The 19,648-nt window shown below is 40.0% G+C and overlaps 1 protein-coding gene across 1 annotated transcript in view; it reads left to right on the top strand.

The window, feature by feature from the left end:
- LOC126481366 (ADP-ribosylation factor-like protein 2) overlaps nucleotides 1–19,648 on the top strand; it is a 106,827-nt gene that overhangs the window by 57,906 nt on the left and 29,273 nt on the right. Inside the window, exon 4 of the mRNA XM_050105075.1 lies at nucleotides 19,306–19,386. Coding sequence (XP_049961032.1) covers nucleotides 19,306–19,386 — 81 coding nt within the window. The remainder of the gene's footprint in view (nucleotides 1–19,305; nucleotides 19,387–19,648) is intronic.

Genomic DNA, 19,648 nt, shown 5'->3' with positions numbered 1-19,648 from the left:
AGTAGAAAGACAGCTTGAAGGTTGTTCATTGAACCCTCTGCCAGGCACTTAATTGTGAATAGCGGAGTAATCACATAGATGTAGATGTAGATGTGGTGGATCATGACCTTGCTGAAGAAGCCATCCCAACATTTATCTGAAATGATTTAGGAAAATCACAGAGAGTTAAATCAGGATGATGGGACAGAGCAAACTCCATCCTCCAGAATATGAAATAAGCATCTCAACTTCTGCAGTGCCTCATTTGGTTGATCCATATTGTACCAGGTTCTTTTAATTATATGCAGTTTGCACAAGGCAGTGTATAATAAAAAAACATAGTGTTGCACTCCGTCACTGTATACACAATGGACATCAACAAAGACCTACTTTTCCTTTTATAAAACTATAGATCACACAAATAATAGTTGCCAAAACTTCTTGACCAGCCTGCTTAATGTCCCATTTACATTCATTAGTCTGACTTACATAAGCTTGTTGAGGAGCAGATTAGCAAAGCATGTCAGTTTGCAAACTTGTTCATCATAGAGATGTTCTTCTCCTCACCTTCGTTACTGTAAACTCTCTATAAAAAACACATGTAATAGTTTCCAAAGAAATTAATTAACATAAATTGAGAAAAGTATAAATGTACTAGTTTTCCTCCTGTGAGCCATAGATCTTGCTGAGGCAGGGTAGCATGTGTACATCAGCGATACAGATAGCCATACTGTAGGTGCAACCACAACTGAGGGGCCAGACTAGCCTGCTGTTCCTGAAGAGGGGCAGCAGTGTTTCAGTAGTTGCAAGGGTTAATGAATGACTCATCTAGCCTTGAAACATTAGCCATCATGGCTTTGCTGTGCTGATAGTGCAAATGGCTGAAAGTAAGGGGAAACTACAACTATAATTTGCTGAGAGCTTGCAGCTCTACTATATTGCTTTAATAATAATAGCGTACTCTTGGGGGAAAATATTCCAGAGGTAATAGTTCCCCATTTGCATTTCCAGGCAGGAGGATATCATCATCAGGGAAAACAAACAAGACATTCTGTGGGTCACAGCATACAGTAGTAGATCCCTTAATTAGGTGGGTAGTTTAGAGAATATAAAATGGGAAGTGAACAGGCTAATGTTAGGTATAGTGGGAATTGGTGAAGAGTGCAGTGGCAGGAAGAACAGTTCTTCTGGTCATGTCAGTACAGTACTATCGACACCAAATAGAGGGGCAATGCAGGAATAGGCCTAATAATGAATAAGAAAATAGAAATTTGGTTTAGCTACTACTGAACAGCGTAGTGAATGCATAACCGACAACTAGCACTGCAGATTATGAAAAGATTGAAAGAAAGCATGAAGAAATAAGGGACATTATTCAGATAGTTAAGAGAGAAGAATATTTGATCAGGATGGGTGACTGGAATTTGGTAGTTGAAAAAGGAAAAGTAGGAAAAATAATAGGAGAACATGGACTGGAGGAAAGAAATGAAGGAGGAAGCTGCCTGGTAGCATTTTACACATAACATAATTTAGTCATTGCTAGGATGAGGTTTAAGGAGCATGAAAGAAAGTTGGAAAAGACCTGGGGACAATGGTTGATTTTAGATTGATTGTATAATGGTAAGAGAGAGATTTAAAAACCAGTTAAACGTCAGGGCGTTTCCAGTGGCAGATATGTACTATGTCCATAATCTATTGATTGTGAACTGCAGATTAAAACTGAATAACTTGTAAAAAGGTAGAAAATTAAGGAGATGGGACCCTGGTAAACTGAAGGAACCAGTCATTGTTGAGATTTTATAGGATTTGGAAATATTGGACTGAACTGGGGGAAAGGATTGCAATAGAAGTCAAATGTGTATCTTTGAGAGATGAAATAGAGAAGACAATAGAAGATCTCCTAGGTAAGAAGACAATGCCTACTGGAAATCCTTGCATAACACAATCAATATTGAATTAATAGAGGGAAACATTCCACGTGGGAAAAATATATCTAAAAACAAAGATGATGTGACTTACCAAACGAAAGCGCTGGCACGTCGCTAGACACACAAACAAACACAAACATACACACAAAATTCAAGCTTTCGCAACAAACTGTTGCCTCATCTTTCCTGATGAGGCAACAGTTTGTTGCAAACGCTTGAATTTTGTGTGTATGTTTGTGTTTGTTTGTGTGTCTATCGACGTGCCAGCGCTTTTGTTTGGTAAGTCACATCATCTTTGTTTTTAGATACAATCAATATTGAGTTAAACAATGGAAAGTCTTGGGTAGAATAACATCAACTTGTAAAAGGTAGATTGCTACTCACTGCATATAGCAGGTGTGGGCGTCCTTTGGTGTCATATGAGCCTGATTCACAACTTACTTAAGCTTGCAGGCCACATCATCATGTGATATGACAGCAGTGCTCCTAATGCATAAATTTAAACTAATGTGTCTGTGACATTATGTTTATGGGGTAATGCATCGATATGGATGGCAAGCTTCTGTGAGAAACCACACCATCAGATTTTTCTTCAAAACGTCCATTTTTGAGAGTACATTGATTTTGTGTTCACCCTATTTCCAGATTTTTATATTTATTTATGTGTCATGAACACTGTACCATTATTTATGACATTTTACAATAACTGTCTTAAAAACTGCTGTTGCAGATTCTGCAACACCACTGTAAAGAAACAATGTTCACTGCATGTAAATAAATGCAAACATCTGAAGATGGCTTGCCAGTCATCTTCAAAAGTAATCAAGGAAAAATAAATGCCTATAAAAGCAATTGATTGCTGCTAATTCATTATAAATTACATTCAGTTTCAACAGTTGCAGTGTCCTGATATGTGCACAATGGGTAAGAATTATTTACTAATATTAATAGGAGAAAGAACAGAAAAACAAAATATGGCAGTGAGATAGGCAATCCCAGTCAGTAAACAATTATGAATGGGCTAACTTTGCAAATTTCTTCTATGGGCTAGATTGAAACCAATCGCAGACCTGATCTGACAGTTGCCCACCTGTGCCATAGGGGATGCACTGAGTCGCAGACAGGTATGATGAAAAGGGCTGCTAAAATGTGAAGCTTTTGGACAAAGTCCTTCTTCCAAAATAGGAAACACACACACACACACACACACACACACACACACACACACACACACACACACACACACATACACATACACATTCACACAAACATACCTCACACACAATGACCACTGTCTGGGCACTGGAGTCCAACTGCCTGCGTTTGATGTGAGCATCTGTCTGCTAGGGTGAGTGGTAGAGGATAAGGAAGAGGTGTGGGGGTGGGGAGGTGGAGGTATAGTAGTGTAGGGGTGGTGGAAGATGCTGTGCTGTCTGTGGAAGTGTGCAGGAATGTGGTGGGGATAGGCTAGGGCTGTTAGATGCAGTGTTGGGGGGCTATGCGAGGGGGAGGGGGGGACAGAGAGGGGAAAGCAGAGAACTAGAGAAGGGGAAAAGTCTAATGGGAGTGTTATTGGGATAGAGGGCATGTGTAGTGCTGGAATGGGAGCAGAGAAGGGGATAAATAGGTGGAGGACCAGGGCTAGTGGTTGAGGTTGCAGGGGGGGGGGGGGGGGTCATGGGAATGAAGGATATGTTGTAGGGAGAGTTCCCACCTGTACAGTTCAGAAAGCTTGTGTTGGTCCATCCGTGCCATGGTACTGCTGGTGGAGGGCTGGAAGCATGACTGAAAGAGGATAAACAAGGCTTCACAATGAGGCAGAATTAGTGGAACATCCACAGAAAGTGGGGAGTGAGGTAGGTGACCTAGGTGCGCAAAGAGTGGATGAACTCAAATGTGTGTGCAGAGGCGGAGGAGGTCAGCCTACTTGGAGGCAGAGTTTATTATAGTGACGAGTCACCAGTCTGTCATCTATATGCAGTGTGAAGACACACTGCCCTTACTGGCTGTGGATCACTGCTGGAATCCAGTATCCTCAGCAATTGAATGTGTGGGCCCAGACTGGATTCCCCATCACACAGCATGTTGTCAGAGGGGGCCTTGGAAGGCTTGGTGTGGGGGGGGGGGGGGTAGTAGATTCATCATCATGAGTGGCTGGCTGCTGCCCAGTAGCTCCTCCAGGCTCTTGTTGCTGGTTGGTGTTGACCCACAGGAACTCGGAAAGCATGTGATGGTCTCATCCATAGGGACATTGCCAATATGCTTTTTCATTTGCATCTTAAAAGTATGGATGAGGTGTTCCACCTCCTGTTCGACTTAAGGTGGAATGGGCCTGTCAGTTACTAGCGTGCAGGACAGAACTTTGATGGAGAAGATCCAAGTGAGAGCCTGCACTGTTGTCTCTGTTGCAGTGCAGTGGCAGTTGATGACATACTGGAATTGGGAGTAGGTGTCGATGACCACCAACCAAAATGCATCCAAGAAAGGGCTGGTGAAGATGACATGGACATGCTTCCACGGTTGTTATGGCTCAGTTGTAAGGAATAACATTGCCGGGGAGAGGCTTAATAAGCTGTACATTTAGAGCAAGCAATGATTAAATGTTCCAATTTCATGATCAATTCCAGGCCGATAGATTGGCGGCAAGCCAGCAGCTTCATGCACGAAACGGCCAATGATCCTGATGCAGAAGGGGAAGAAAGTTATACCATAGAGCTGCTCGGGTAACCATCAGTGGCGCAGCATTTTCTGGGAACAACAAAGAACACCTTTAGTGAGGCTGAGTCTGTGTCTCAACAAAAAATCAATGCTGATGGTATACGATGCACGAGCTGCAAGCCGCTCGGGCCACCCTTGCTGAACATATTGTCACACTTGATGAAGAACCGTGTTGGCAGTAATGGCATGAGCGATGAAAGAACTGGTAATAGGAAATACATCAGTTGTTTGATGAACTTCCTCATCAACGTAAAAGCAAGTACAACAACTTGATCAAAACCATGGTCAGGTCTCATCATCAAATGCAAAAGTACTGATCCATAATGCAGAAATGTCTCTAATTACCTACTAAGGAACAGGATCCGCCATTGAAGTCTGTGGGCTGTATTGCCCTTCAAATGGGCTGCAGTGCTGAAAGTAAACACTAATGGTTTGTGATCAGTTACCAAATCAAACTAAACACTGTGCAGAAACACCTGCAACTTCCTGATAGCATAAATAATAGCGAGGGCCTCTTTCTTTATTTTCAAATAATTCTTCTGCAAATCATTAAGGTCTTCAATGCAAAACCGATCAGCTGTTCCGAACTACCAGCATGACATTGAGACAAAATGGCTCCCTTGAATATTGTGATGTGTCTGTTGCATTCTCAAGCTGGAGCCCCAGCTAATAGGTGGCTAAGCATGGGGCAGAACACGAACCATCTTTCAATGTCTTGAATGTTGTTTGCAGGCAGGTGTTCACTCATATGCTGCACCTTTCTTGACCATTGATTTAGAGGATAGGAAACCAAAGCTTCATGAGGCAGGAACTTGTGGTAATACACGACTTTGCCTATGAACGCTTAGAGTTCCTTCACATCTAATGGGATGGGAGTGTCATAATAGCTGTTATGTGGCTGTCTGTCAGCTGAGTCCCCTGATGAGACATAACATGTCCCAAATATTCAATAGATGGTTGGAAGAAACGTGACTTTTCCAAATTGCACTGAAGACTTGCATTGTGCAAGATCTGAAACAAAAGAGAAAGATTTTGAAGATGGTCCTGGGATTGGTAATGACTATGTCATTGAGGCAATTGATACAACAAGGAATGCATTGAATTAACTGTTCCGAGCAACGCTGTAAAATGGCAGGTGTACTTGCAACTCCAAAAACCAAGTGGTTGTACATGTAGAGGCTACACAACAAAAAGCTGATGTGCCACCACATAAGTGGCAGCTGTAAATATGCTTCCAACTGATCAAGTTTTGAAAATATTTTCCACCTGCCATCTTCATCATAGGTTTGCCCAAATGGGAAATGAGGTAAACATTGAACATCGACTGTGAATTAACTGTCACCTCAAAGTCACTAGAAAAATGGGCTTTGCCCATAAACTTCTTGATAACGACCTATGGTGTAGCCTACTGACTGGATCAGAGGGGTTACATGAGGCCTAAAGCTATCAGTCTGTCCAATTCTTCTTCACTAGAGAGCAAAGTGCAAGCGGTACAATTCTGGCCTGGGAAAAACTGGGTTGTACCGTAGATTTGAGAGTAATGTGCACTATGTAATCAGTTCCTTGCCAAGTCCAGGTGAAAAAGGGGCTGAATATTCTTCGCCTAAATGGTCCAGCTCATGATAGACTACAAGTCTGACACTAAATGAATGGAATCTGAGACCATAAATCCAAAAGCCCGCAAAAGGATCCAAATCAGATAAACTTTCTGTAAATGCACTATCCACTATCAGAAATGTTACTGGCCTAACCACCACTTTGTATGTTGTTTCTGCAATAAACTTGCCATGAGGAGGAATCTGCTGTCAGTTGTAACTGATAAGATGGCATGAATTAGCTGAGAGCGGAGGGAAACAGAGGCATAGGTAAGTATTAGAATTCAGTAGTGAGATCACTGAGTCTGTATCCACCTGAAAACATAAGAGAGTTCCATCAGCATGCATATCAGTGAACAGTTTGTTAGAAACAGCTAAAATATCTTCACACACATGACTAACGACATTAATCTCCATAGGTTGAGATGTGAATGGCACAGTGGAAGCAGACCAAGCATTGCACACAATTGCAATGTGACCTTTCTTATGACATGGACAGCACAACACTCAATGCTGCAGACAAGGTAGCCAGTTGTGTAGAGCAAAACAGACTGGGCAGGGAGCAGGGGCTTGCAGAAAGTTTACCACCATGGCTGTGGAATGCTGCAGCTGAAGATACTGCACTGACACAACCTCCACTTCTGAGGGCATGCTAGGCACATACACATGTTGCTGCCTGAGTCCACCCAAGAATCTAATTGGTGGCCAGTGGCATAAGAAACTTCAGAAGCTTACAATGCCCATCACCAAACTTCCTTATTGGAGGTGATCAGTAAGGTTTTAGTAAAGGTAGAGGCACCAGAGAGGCAATTCTGACATTGTCGTTATTAATGGAAACAAGACTGAAGGAAAAATGAAGATACATTCATAGGATTTGATGACCTGGAAAAAGTGTTCAACAATGTAAAATGGCGCAAGATGTTCAAAATTCCGATAAAAATAGGGAAAGACCAAGAACGAAGAGCTCATATTTAAAAGTGGGTAAGACAGGGATCTAATCTTTCCCCCAAACTGTTCAATATAAGCAAAGATGCGAAGACAGAAATGAAAGAGTAGGATTAAAATTCAATGTCAAAGGATATCAGTTATAAGATTGGCCGGTAACATTGCTATCCTCAGCGAAAGTGAAGAAGACTTACAGGTTATTTTGAATGGAATGAACAGTCTGATGGATAAGGAATATGGATTGAGAGTAAACTGAAAAAAGACAAAAGTAATGAGAAGTGGCAGAAATGAGAGTACCTGGAAATTTAACTTCAGAATTGGTGATCACAAAGTAGAAGAAGTTACGGAATTATGCTACATAGGCAGCAAAATAACCCATGACACATGGAACAAAGAGGACATAAAAAGCAGACTAGCAGAGGCAGAAAGGGCGATCTTGGTCAAGAGAAGTCTACAAGTATCAAACATGGGCTTAATTTGATGAAAAATTTCTGGAAATGTACATGGACTGTGGGAGAACTGGAGAAGAAGAGACTTGGAGCATTTGAGATGTCGCACTGCAGAAGAATGTTAAAAATTAAGGTGGGCTGGTAAGGTAAGGAATGAAGAGGTTCTCTGCAAAATTAATGAGGAAAGGAATACATGGAAAACACTGACAAGAAGATGGAACAGGATGATAGGACATCTGTTAACACATCAGGGAATAACATCCATGGTCTTAGAGGGAGCTGTAGAGGGTAAAAACTGTAGAGGAAGGCAAAGATTGGAAAAAAAGAAAAAACCTGGAGGGAAGTGTACGAGAGAGGCCACTACTACTACTAGAGTTTATGAAAATTACCCTCATTTTATAATTGTGACTTTATGGTAGCTACAAATGTTATCACGCAATATGCCACTTTTGATTTATGTTCCAAAATGGAAAATGGCATGGCTTCCCTCGTATGCATAATCATAAACAGATTGTATTACACAAACATGATAATACATATAGAGTTCTTAAACGTAAATTGGAAAGAAAAGTATTAAAAAAATAAAATCATCAGTTTTGGGCCCTTACTCCATTATTTTCTTGTTTTGTAGTTACTTTAAGTTTCTGTGCTTTTCATGGCTATCATGCTCTTTACACTTAGAAATGAACTATGTCACAATCTTAGTCATGTACTATTTTTTTCTTTTTTTAAATCTCACATCATAATAAATTATTGAGATACATTAAATTACTTCACTGGAAACAGGGAGAATATCTTTTACATCAGTTGTACTTGTCTTATTAGAGGCTAAAAGATTTGGAAGATTTTCTGAGTGAGTTGTACAGTTTCACAGATATCTTTTTTAGTGTAACAATAACTTATATTGTCTACCCAATTTAGAAATTCATTTTCTGTTTGAGGAGAAAGTTATAAACTTTCTGGAGTAAAGACCACTTGGACCGCATAACAGTTGATCTATAGCTGTGGGCTTGCAGTTCCATTCACATCTTGTGACAGTGAGATGAAAAGGGCCAAACTACTCATACATAGATGCCAGACTTTTCCCATGACTGCATTCTTTCACCCTCTGCACAATGCTCACAATTGTGATAACCTGTGCTGAGTTGGGCAGAACTTATCTTAGAATGTTCAGTGGAACCTGCTCTATTCTCATCCTCTTTCCCATTTCAGTAAGCAAAACCACACACAGAACCAACAAGAGACAGTTCTGATTTTCTGTTGATTGTTTCTATAGCCAAATGCTGTCTCCGTTCTGTACTTCCACAGTCTGATGATCTGTCTAAATCTACTGACAGGAATAATGGCATCAGTCCATGCATCATATGCTGTGGACCCCCCCCCCCCCCCTGCAGATATTCCTGATTTTTATCTTCTATTATTGTTGGTACTTTCTAACTAATTTATCACTAGCACTCCCTCTAACTTATCCTGCAGCCTCTTGCTGAGCACTGCCCCATTCATATTCGGACTTAAGAAATTCTTTCAATACCTCATTTATCAATAGTCTTTTATGTATCCCTTTCATTTATATTCACATAAATAATGCTTCAACTTTGATCATTTGCATTACACTACTACTATTGGGAGCCAAAGTTAATAACATCTGGAATCTATACCTTTATTTGCCCAAATAAGGCTGCTCCACTCCTTCCTATATATTTGGGGCTTCTTTTGATTTTTTAATGATTACTAGCTCTAAAATCGTTACTCACACTGCACTAAATAACAGTCAAGAGGTTGCCCAAATATCTCTTCTTATGCTCCTTAATGTATCACAACCAATAGCGAAAACTGACCTGGCTGAAAGTGTATGATAACAGAAACAAAAATTGCCAGTGACCCTGGATTTGCGAGATAACAACGGGTGTGTGCTTATGAGATGCTACTGACTTCAGTATGAAATATTTTCCTAGTTAGTCCAAAATATTTTAAATGTTAACTTTTTGATGAAGTCCCCATTCACTTTGACTGCAGGATAGGAGACTGTGGCAGATGCGTGCTGGAGTACCAGGATGTTTTGCTGCTGATGTAAGACGATGGTCTGTCCCACCAAAATGGTTTCAGTTGGATAGGTTTAACAAGACCTGTACCGTAGACTCCAAGAGCAACTGACCTCAATCCTCATGATTTTTTTGCTTGGGGTCATTTCAGAAGTGAAGTGTGCAACACTCCTGTTGATATGATTGAAGAATTGGAGTGCTGAATTCTTTGATCTTGTTGAGATTTATGAAATGAACTGGCTTTATATGAAAGAATTCTTAACACATTGCAGAGATGAGTACAGTATTGCATAAAAAAGTCAGGATGACACATGAAATACCGTATTTATCAGATATAAGTGTACAGTCAATTGAAACCCGAAACAGTTTTCTTTTGTAAAAAAAGAAAAAAAAGGTAGACTATGGGTGAATTTTGAATCGAATTAGTAGTTCTTGCTGCTGTAGTTGTTAGTGTTGTTGTTGTCATATGCAGTCCAAATACTCATTTGCTGTAGCTTTTCACACAAGTCTTACTTGTGTAGACCTCTTCATCTCTGCATATACTACAACCTATATCCATCTGAGCCTACCTTGCACTCTCTCTCCTCAATTTTTACCCCCACACTTCCCTCCATTACTGAACTGGTGATTCTTTGAAGCCTCATGATACTCTGTGTCAACAGAACCCTTCATTTTTAATGAAGTTGTGCCATAAAGTTGATTTTATCCCAGTTGGATTCATGCCTCCTCATTAGTCATTCAGTCTATCTAATCTTCAGCATTCTTTTGTTGCATCACATTTCAAAGACTTCTATTCTCTCCTTGTCTGAAGTGTGTAATTTCCATGGTTCACTTCCATACAAGGGTACTCTCCAGGCAAATACCTTCAGATAAGACTTCACAACACTTAAATTTATATTCTCTATTAATACATTTCTTCTTTTCGGAAATGCTTTTCGTCCTGTTGCCAGTCTGCCATTATATCCTCTCTACTGCCCACCCAGTGATATAAGTGGATCCCACCATGACTGCTTGGCTGATAGGCAAGCCTAGTAGCAAGAATAAAAAAATAAAAAATAAAAAATATAAAACTAATGTAGCTGTGTAACATCTGTTTCCGAAACAAATTCTCATATAAACTCTTTTCAAGACACTATCTACTCCATTTAACTTGACCTGATTGCCTCTGACAGATAATATAACTGGCAAACCTCAAAGTTTTTATTTCTTCTCCCTGAACATTAAATCCTTTTAAAAATTTTTGCTTAGTTTCCTTTACTTGTTGCTCAGTATGCAGATTGGGTAATGTTGGGGATAGGCTACAAACCAGTCCCGCATTCTTCTCAACTACTGCTCCTCTTTCAGGTTCATTGACTCTTACTACTACAATTTGGTTTCTGTACAAGTTGTAAATAACCTTTTATCCTTGCCACCATGAGAATTTCAAAGAGTGCTTTCCAGTCAACAAAAGCTTCCTCTAAATTCACATATGCTGTAAATGTAGGCTTGCCGTTCTTCAACCTATATTCTCAGATAAATGGTAGGGTCAGTATTGCCTCCTGTGTTCCTACATTTCTCTGTAACCCAAACTGATTTTCCCTGAGGCTGGCCTCTACTAATTTTTCCAGTCATGTTGGTATTTTGCAGCCTTAAAGTTATTAGGCTGATAGTTTGATAATTTTGGAATGTCAGCACGTGCTTTTTTTGGAAATAGATTTATTACGTTGTTCTGGAAGTCTGAGGTATTTTGCTTGTCTCATATATCTAGCGCACCATATGAAATAGTTTGGTCATATCTGGCTCTCCCAAGAATCTGAGTAAATCTGTGTAAATGTCATCTACTGCAGGGATCTTGTTCCAACTTTGTTTCTGTCAGATTTCTATCTCCATTTATTTTCTCTTCAGTTCTGTGGTATTGTCCTTAAGTTCATTTTCCACACATTGCCCTTCTATGTATTCCTTCCATTGTTCCAGCTTTGTTTCTGTGCTTTGTACTCACTTGCCATCTGAGTCTTTGAGAGTCATGCAGCTGCTTTATTTTTCTCCAAATATTTCTGTAATTTTATGAAACAGTTTTGCATTCTGCAAGTACGCATTGACATCAGCTGCTTGCTACACATGAAAATTTGTGCTGGACCAGGGCTCATATTTGGGTTCCCTGCCTAGTGTGAGAGGTCACCTTAACTACTTTAGCTATCCAAGCACACCTCTGGGACCGATCCAAACTTGCATATGTCACATAGTCACAGTCCTTACACTCACACAGTTCATGATTCCCATACAGGGAGACAAATATTATATCATCCCTATAGCTCGTCAAGGCATGGATGCATCATTGATGGTTATAATGTGTGTTTATACAGTGTCTGTATCTTCACAATACAAAATCCATCATGTATGATCTAATATTTGTTTCCCTGTACACGAATTACAAATTGTGTGAGCATAAGCTTTGTGACTACGTGACGTATGGAAGTTTGGATCAGTCGTGGTGGGGTGGTTGGATAGTCAATGTGGTTAAGGTGACCACTCGTGGGAAGCAGGAAATCAGGGTTCGAGTCTTGGTTTGGCACAGATTTTCATGTGTCACAAACAGCTGACATCAGTGCATAGTTGCAGAATGTGAAACTATTTTGTAATATTTACCACATCTGTAATTGTCAGTGATTATATTGTGAGACAGATGTTGCAAACACACAGGCATTGTAACCATCAGTGCTCCCTCTAATTTTTGTACAGATGGGATAGTCATGCATACTCCTACAGCCTAGTATTTACCCTCCTGCTTAGCCATTTTGCACTTTCTGTCAGTCTTATTTTTTTAAACTGCTGTATTCCCTTCTGCTTGCTTCATTTGTATATTTCCTCTTGTCATCAGTTAAATTTAATACCTCACGTGTTATTCTGTGATTCCTTTGGGCCTTGTCTTTTGCTTAGTTGGTATCCTGCCTTCACGATTTCATCTCTCAGAACTACCCATTTGTCTTCCATTGTACTGGTTTTCCATGTTTCAATCAATTATTGTCTAATGCTCCTTTGAAATGATCAGTAACCTCTGGGTCTTTCAATTTACTCAGGTCTCATTGTCTTGTATCTTAATGTGCAGTTCATAAACAATAAATAGGGCTAGGAAAATTTTTCATAAACAATAACCTGAGAAATAACACGAAATTGGCAATTTTTATTGACATAAAATGTAATCAGTGGTTTTTATAAAATGACTCACAATTTGGCATCATCCTCATTCCCATTAAAAATGTCATAAATCTTACGACACCAATTTACTAACCAAACTAATTGAATCTTGAGTTTTTTCTTAACGCTGAGGTTTGTGTAAAATCATAAAATGACTTCATTTCCCGCATAAACAGCTGATGCTCTAGATGTGACATCAAATGAAAATATCTTACTTCCAAGAAACTAGATTCCAGCGACAATTTATTCCTCAATATCACATTTTCTGAAACTCTTGCACAACAAATCAGACAAAAAAGACACATTCTGGATATATCTTTAAATGATGCCTGAATTAAACTTCCTGTTTTCGTAGTATGCAAATATAAAAAAGAACATCACCAAATGTGGAATTTGAGTTTTGCAAGCATGTAATTAACATGGCAACTGATTGGTTTATTTTTAACAACTAAACACATAACTGGATATGTGACATCAATAAATATAGTGTAATTAAACAATATAAACTCAAGGTTGTAATATCAACAATATACGTTATCCTTACAACACATTCTTTGCTCCCAAAATTATCCCATCCCCAGACCCTCCACCCAACACTTTTCACCCCCCCCCCCCCCCCCCTGTCCTCTCACCTCCTCCCTATACACACTGCCTTGTCCTCACTGTGTGCCACCATGTACCAAGGCACCCATCTTTCCCCTTCCCTGTTCCTCTCCTTTTCCACTCTCAATTTCCCTCCTTCCCTCCCCACCTCCTTACCCCACAGCCTCTCAACACGGTGCCCAGTGAGAGTCTTGTCAATCCTCCGTATAGTACCTGCTTGCTCTGCCAGACAGTGCTGTTTTCTTCCCTGCCTGTACCCTGCTATTCCTTTCCCTTACCCTTCCCCTTCCCCTTCCACTTCCCTGTTCCCTCCAGATTGCTGCTTTTCTTCACTTGAAAGTTGCAGTCTGGTCCGAGCTGCTGGAGAGGGCGGATTTTGTGTGTGTGTGTGTGTGTGTGTGTGTGTGTGTGTGTGTGTGTCCTTCTCTGAAGAAGGCCAAATGTGTAACAGCCTTTTGTTGTGCCTGTCTGCAACTCATTTTTCATTTTTACAGTGAGTAGCAATCTATCCTTTCCTTATACACTACTGGCCATTAAAATTGCTACACTAGGAAGATGACGTGCTACAGACGCGAAATTTAACCAACAGGAAGAAGATGCTGTGATATGCAAATGATTAGCTTTTCAGAGCATTCACACGAGGTTGGCGCCGGTGGCGACACCTACAACATGCTGACATGAGGAAAGTTTCCAGCCAATTTCTCATACACAAACAGCAGTTGACTGGCGATGCCTGGTGAAATGTTGTTGTGATGCACCATGTAAGGAGGAGAAATGCGTGCCATCACGTTTCCAACTTTGATACAGGTCAGATTATGGCCTATTGCGATTGCAGTTTATCATATCGCGACATTGCTGTTCGCGTTGGTCGAGATCGAATGACTGTTAGCAGAATATGGAATCGGTGGGTTGAGGAGGGTAATACGGAACACCGTGCTGGATCCCAACTGCCTCCTATCACTAGCAGTCAAGATGACAGGCATCTTATCCGCATGGCTGTAACAGATCATGCAGCCATGTCTCGATCCCTGAGTCAACAGATGGGGATGCTTTCAAGACAGCAATCATCTCCATGAACAGTTTGACAACGTTTGCGGCAGCATGGACTATCAGCTCAGAGACCATGGCTGCGGTTACCCTTGACGCTGCATCACAGATAGGAGCAGCTGTGATGGTGTACTCAATGATGAACCTGGGTGCACGAATGGCAAAACATCATTTTTTCAGATGAATCCAGGTTCTGTTAACAGCATCATGATGGTCGCGTCCGTGTTTGACAACATCGCGGTGAACGCACATTGGAAGCGTGTATTGGTCATCGCCATACTGGCTTATCATCCAGCGTAATGGTATGAGGTGCCATTGGTTACACGTCTCGGTCACCTCTTGTTTGCATTGATGACACTTTGAACAGTGGACATTACATTTCAGATGTGTTACGTCCCATGGCTCTACCCTCCATTCGATCCCTGCGAAACCCTTCATTTCAGCAGGATAATGCACGACCGCATGTTGCATGTCCTGTACGGGCCTTTCTGGATACATAAAATGGTCGACTGCTGCCCTGGCCAGCACATACTCCAGATCTCTCACCAACTGAAAACGTCTGGTCAGTGGTGGCCGAGCAACTGGCTCGTCACAATACGCCAGTCACTACTCTTGACGAACTGTGGTATCGTGTTGAAGCTGCATGGGCAGGTGTATCTGTACACGCCAACCAAGCTCTGTTTGACTCAATGCCTAGGCATATCAAGGCCGTTATTACGGTCAGAGGTGGTTGTTCTGGGTACTGATTTCTCAGGATCTATGCACCCAAACTGCGTGAAAATGTAATCACAGGTCAGTTCTAGTATAATATATTTGTCCAATGAATACCCATTTATCATCTGCATTTCTTCTTGGTGTAGCAATTTTAATGGCCAGTAGTGTATTATTAAAATAATGTAATTGGTAGATATGTTTACATAGTCAACATAACATTGACAAACTTTGAATAAGTAAAAAATAAAGAATCTACAGAACTTGAAAAGTAAACCAAAATAGGCAGAAAAGGTAAGTTGGCAAAAAAAAAAGTCCTGTCCCTAACAATAAATCGTGATCAGAGTCCAAATCTTCCTCTGGAAATGATGTACAGTTTTAAAATGTGGTTCTGAAGTCCATCTTATCAATTTGTAATCTGTTTGAAACTATCCTGTGTCTCCCAGTCATCTACAAGAACACAACCTTTCTTTCATGATTCTCAGACCATATCTAGCAATGATCAAATTATGACCTGTGTGAAATTCTCCCATATCACTTCCCCTTTCATTATTATTTCACAGTCCTTGATCTACATCTATTTTTTTTTTCTCTCTCTTTTTGTTCTCCTACGGCATTCCAGTCCCCAATCACAATTAAACTTTTGTTCCCCATAACTAAGAGAATAATTTCTTGTATATCATCAACTTGTCTTTCATTCTCTTCATCATCTGTGGAGCTACTAAGCTTATAAACTTGTACTTATGTGAAGGGCATGGCTTCGTATCTATCTTGGTTATGGTAGTTCGTTCACTAAGCTGTTCATAGCAACTTATGCACATTCATTTTTTCTTATTCATTCTACCTACTCTTGCACTTCCCATCATTACCTGTATTAATCTTATTTGCTTCTGGGTTGATAACTCTGTACTCACTTGACTAGAAGTCCTGTTTTTTGTTTTGCCCCTGCACCCCACCATTTCGTATAATACCTAGCTTCGAACTATCCAGTTCTCTTTTCAAATTTTCTAACCTACCCATTCTGTTAAGTGATCCAGCATTCAGTGCCCCATCCCATGGAACTTCAGTTTGTATCTCTTAATGATCCGAATTGGGGGCTATTTTACCTCTGGAATATTTTACCAAATAGGATGTCTCCTGAAAATATAATGGCTGTAGTGTTTTCCTCTTTCTTTTAGCCATTTGAAGTACCAACACAGCAAGGCCAAATTGGCTAATGTTAAAATCTGCATCAGTCTATTATACAGACTGTTGTCCCCACAACTACTGAAAAGGCTGCTGCCCTTCTTCAGGAACCATGAGTCTGGCCTCTCTACAGATGCCCCTCCATTGAGATTGCAACTATTAGACAGCTATATGTATTGTTGAGGCACATTGGCAACGTCCATGATTCTTAGAGGGAGTGGGGGATGGAGGAGGGAGAGGGAAGGCAGAGGAGAGGGGCTGTTCAGTTAGATGGTAAACTTAATAAAAAAAATTGCACTTCAGATATATTTGCACTAACTAAGGCAGTATTTCATACTGAAGTCAATTATGGCTGATGATCACACATTTGTAAATATCCTGCAAATGGCTTGTTTGCAAACCCATGTTTAATGAAACAATTTTGCTTCTGTTACCACATATTTTCCCCCTTTTGAGTTTTCCCTTTTAAAAACAACACACTGTGCATACTTTCCATGGTACATTTCCCATTAAATAAAAGGTGGTTATCTCAGATGGCTTACACTTAGATCACAGTAACCGAGTGATTGAAAATTGATCATGGAAGGGAGTGATATTGTTGGATTGCTGTTGCATGTATATGCAGAATGACTGTCGCAGCAACAGCTGTCAGAGTCCTTTCTCTATCCACCCACTGCCCATTAATCTGCATTAATTAGTTTGTTGTGTAGGACTTACTAAAGTCTCATAACTTTTAATGACAGTTACATTACTGGCCACTTCAGTTAACTCTTGACAGTAAATAAACTGCCTTTACAGTTTGTGTGAATATTGTATTTCATAAATGATTTTCATTTTCTCAACGTAAACAAAGTATTTAAGTTTAAAAATGACATTTAAACTATATAATACTATTGTAGGCGAATAATTTTCAATTATTTCCAAGTAGTGGATGTTGTCTCTCCTTGAACATATGTATATTAAACCTAATATTTCGTACAAAATTTTACTGTCAGTATGCTAAAATAGTTGTTCTGAATGGAAATCATTGTGGGAAATGTCATTTTACTGTCTTATGGTATGTCCATGTGAAGAATGATGCTGGACATTCTGTACTGTTGATGCAGTGATGGATACTGTCACTCCTCATTAATGGAAAAAGAGTGGCAGTCTGAAATTCTGAGCTGATTGATCAGTAGCAGAAGAAAGGTTTGTACAGTTGCGAACTGCAGTTTGCAGTACTAATATTAGACCTAGATCAGAAGACTAAATTACTTTCAAGCCTTCTAAACACGTGAAAAGCTATCCAAGAAATGCTGCAAATCAGATAGCTTCAGTATTAAACATTTCCAACAGTCAGTGCTTTGGAGACAGTGTACAAAAATGTACAGATTATCCGACAGTTTCAGAGGTTGTATAAAGCAGAAGACATAAGGTGGAATGTGAGGCTGCAAAGGAAAGAGTTAAGAAGGCCAAGAAAGTCTCATTGTAAAGTAATATCATAGGAGGAAAATAGTAGAATTGTTAGACGACTCTTTGGGTGTTGATTAAGAGGTAACAAGTAGTTTTAGCCAAATACAAAGGTCAGTGATGTCACCTGTGTCTGTTTGAGGAAGGATGTTTTTAAGGAGGATCATGTCATAATATCGGGAAGTGCTGGTAATAGTAGCCTTAATTATGAACTTGAGAATTACATCAGGCACATTGCTGGGGCAGGCTCTCACATTAGTGCGAAGATTGTGTTACTTTTTGAGCAGTCTGATCAGCTCTGGATGAACCATTTTGTTCAATGTCTCAATGACCTGGAGAATCACTTAGGAGAGAGTCTGTTCACATGTGAAACTCATTTCATGGCTAATTAGTAGAAGCATCTGATCTAACAAAATTATTGTCCATCTTATCTCAGTGGTTTCCATTGTGTTCCCTAGAGCTTATTAGGATAAATTTTTCCTGAAGACAGAATTGCAGATAAGTATCATCTCCATTTGAAACATCTACCAGCAAAATACAATACTGCAACTTGGACAAAGGTGTATATCTTGAAGCGCACTCATTTAGTACATTCTGTCAAAATACCAGAACCCTGATAAGCACACAAAATGAACTTTTAAAATCAATAATTTAGGAGGAAATGTAAAAATTCACTGAATAGTAGAGGTGTTGAATCATCAACCGGTGTGTAAACAAAATGCAAATCTTTGCTAAATTTAGGACAAATCTTTTTCCAAGTTAAAGTATGCTTACATAAATGTATGTGTGTGTGTGTGTGTGGGGGGGGGAGTGCGTGCAGACACGCACACATGTACGGCCCACCTCCCCATATGTGCACGCGCGCGCTCACACACACACTCACACTCACTCACACACACCTGTACAGCTACATTGTGCCGGCATGTAGATGAAGTGCTATGATACAGTGTGTGATCCATCATAATGCCAACCTCTCACTGTTGCTAGGAGCAAATTATGCTGGCTTGGAAAGCAATGAGTTAAAGTAAACCACAAATAAGCTGTGGTTGGTGCAGTCAACCACTTGGCCATGGTGAATCTTTTGCCTTTCATGTCAGCGGAAAAAAGTTTTGCTTAGCTGGATAAAAGTGGAATATCGTCTACCTCACACAGTCTTCCTCTCGGGGTAGAAAGCTTGTTATATGCAAAACATGTGGAAAACTACCTTCGACGCAGAATATTTCAGCTAGATGCATATTAAAAGTAATATTTTTAGTATTTAATTCTCTTTTTACAGTATTTGCAAATTTTAATCTATTGCATGGGTTTTCATAACGATGCTGTCCTCAATCAAAATCATATATTTTGGTGGTACAGTCATCCTGTATTTTGGTGGTACAATGATCCTGTAATTCATTGTTTATTTTGGAGACCTAAATATTTTGCATTTTTGTTGTTGTATATCAGTTATATCATTATAGTTTGTCTTTTATGTGTGCAGAGACTGGCAGGAGCAACACTGTTAGTTTTTGCTAACAAACAAGATCTGTCCGGGGCACTGTCTGCGGAAGAAATAAGAAATGTAAGTTGAAGAAAGTTTATTAAGCAGTGTGCTTGCATTTTGGAAATGTAGTGCTCATAATGAAACAAACCAGTCTCTTAGTTATGTACATGTGCAGACTGAAGCAACAAATTAAAATTTGTAGCAAGGTCATGATTTAAACCCGGGTCTCCTGCTCACTAGGCGCAAACCACTACACCACACTGGCACAGTATCTCTGTACAACTGCACAAACTACACTAGCATGCCTCCCTCCTCAATCCAGTCTGCATATATGTCTGAG

This window comes from Schistocerca serialis, chromosome 5 (genome assembly GCF_023864345.2).
Source record: "Schistocerca serialis cubense isolate TAMUIC-IGC-003099 chromosome 5, iqSchSeri2.2, whole genome shotgun sequence".
Taxonomy (NCBI): domain Eukaryota; kingdom Metazoa; phylum Arthropoda; class Insecta; order Orthoptera; family Acrididae; genus Schistocerca; species Schistocerca serialis.
This window is presented reverse-complemented; position numbering and strand designations above follow the sequence as displayed.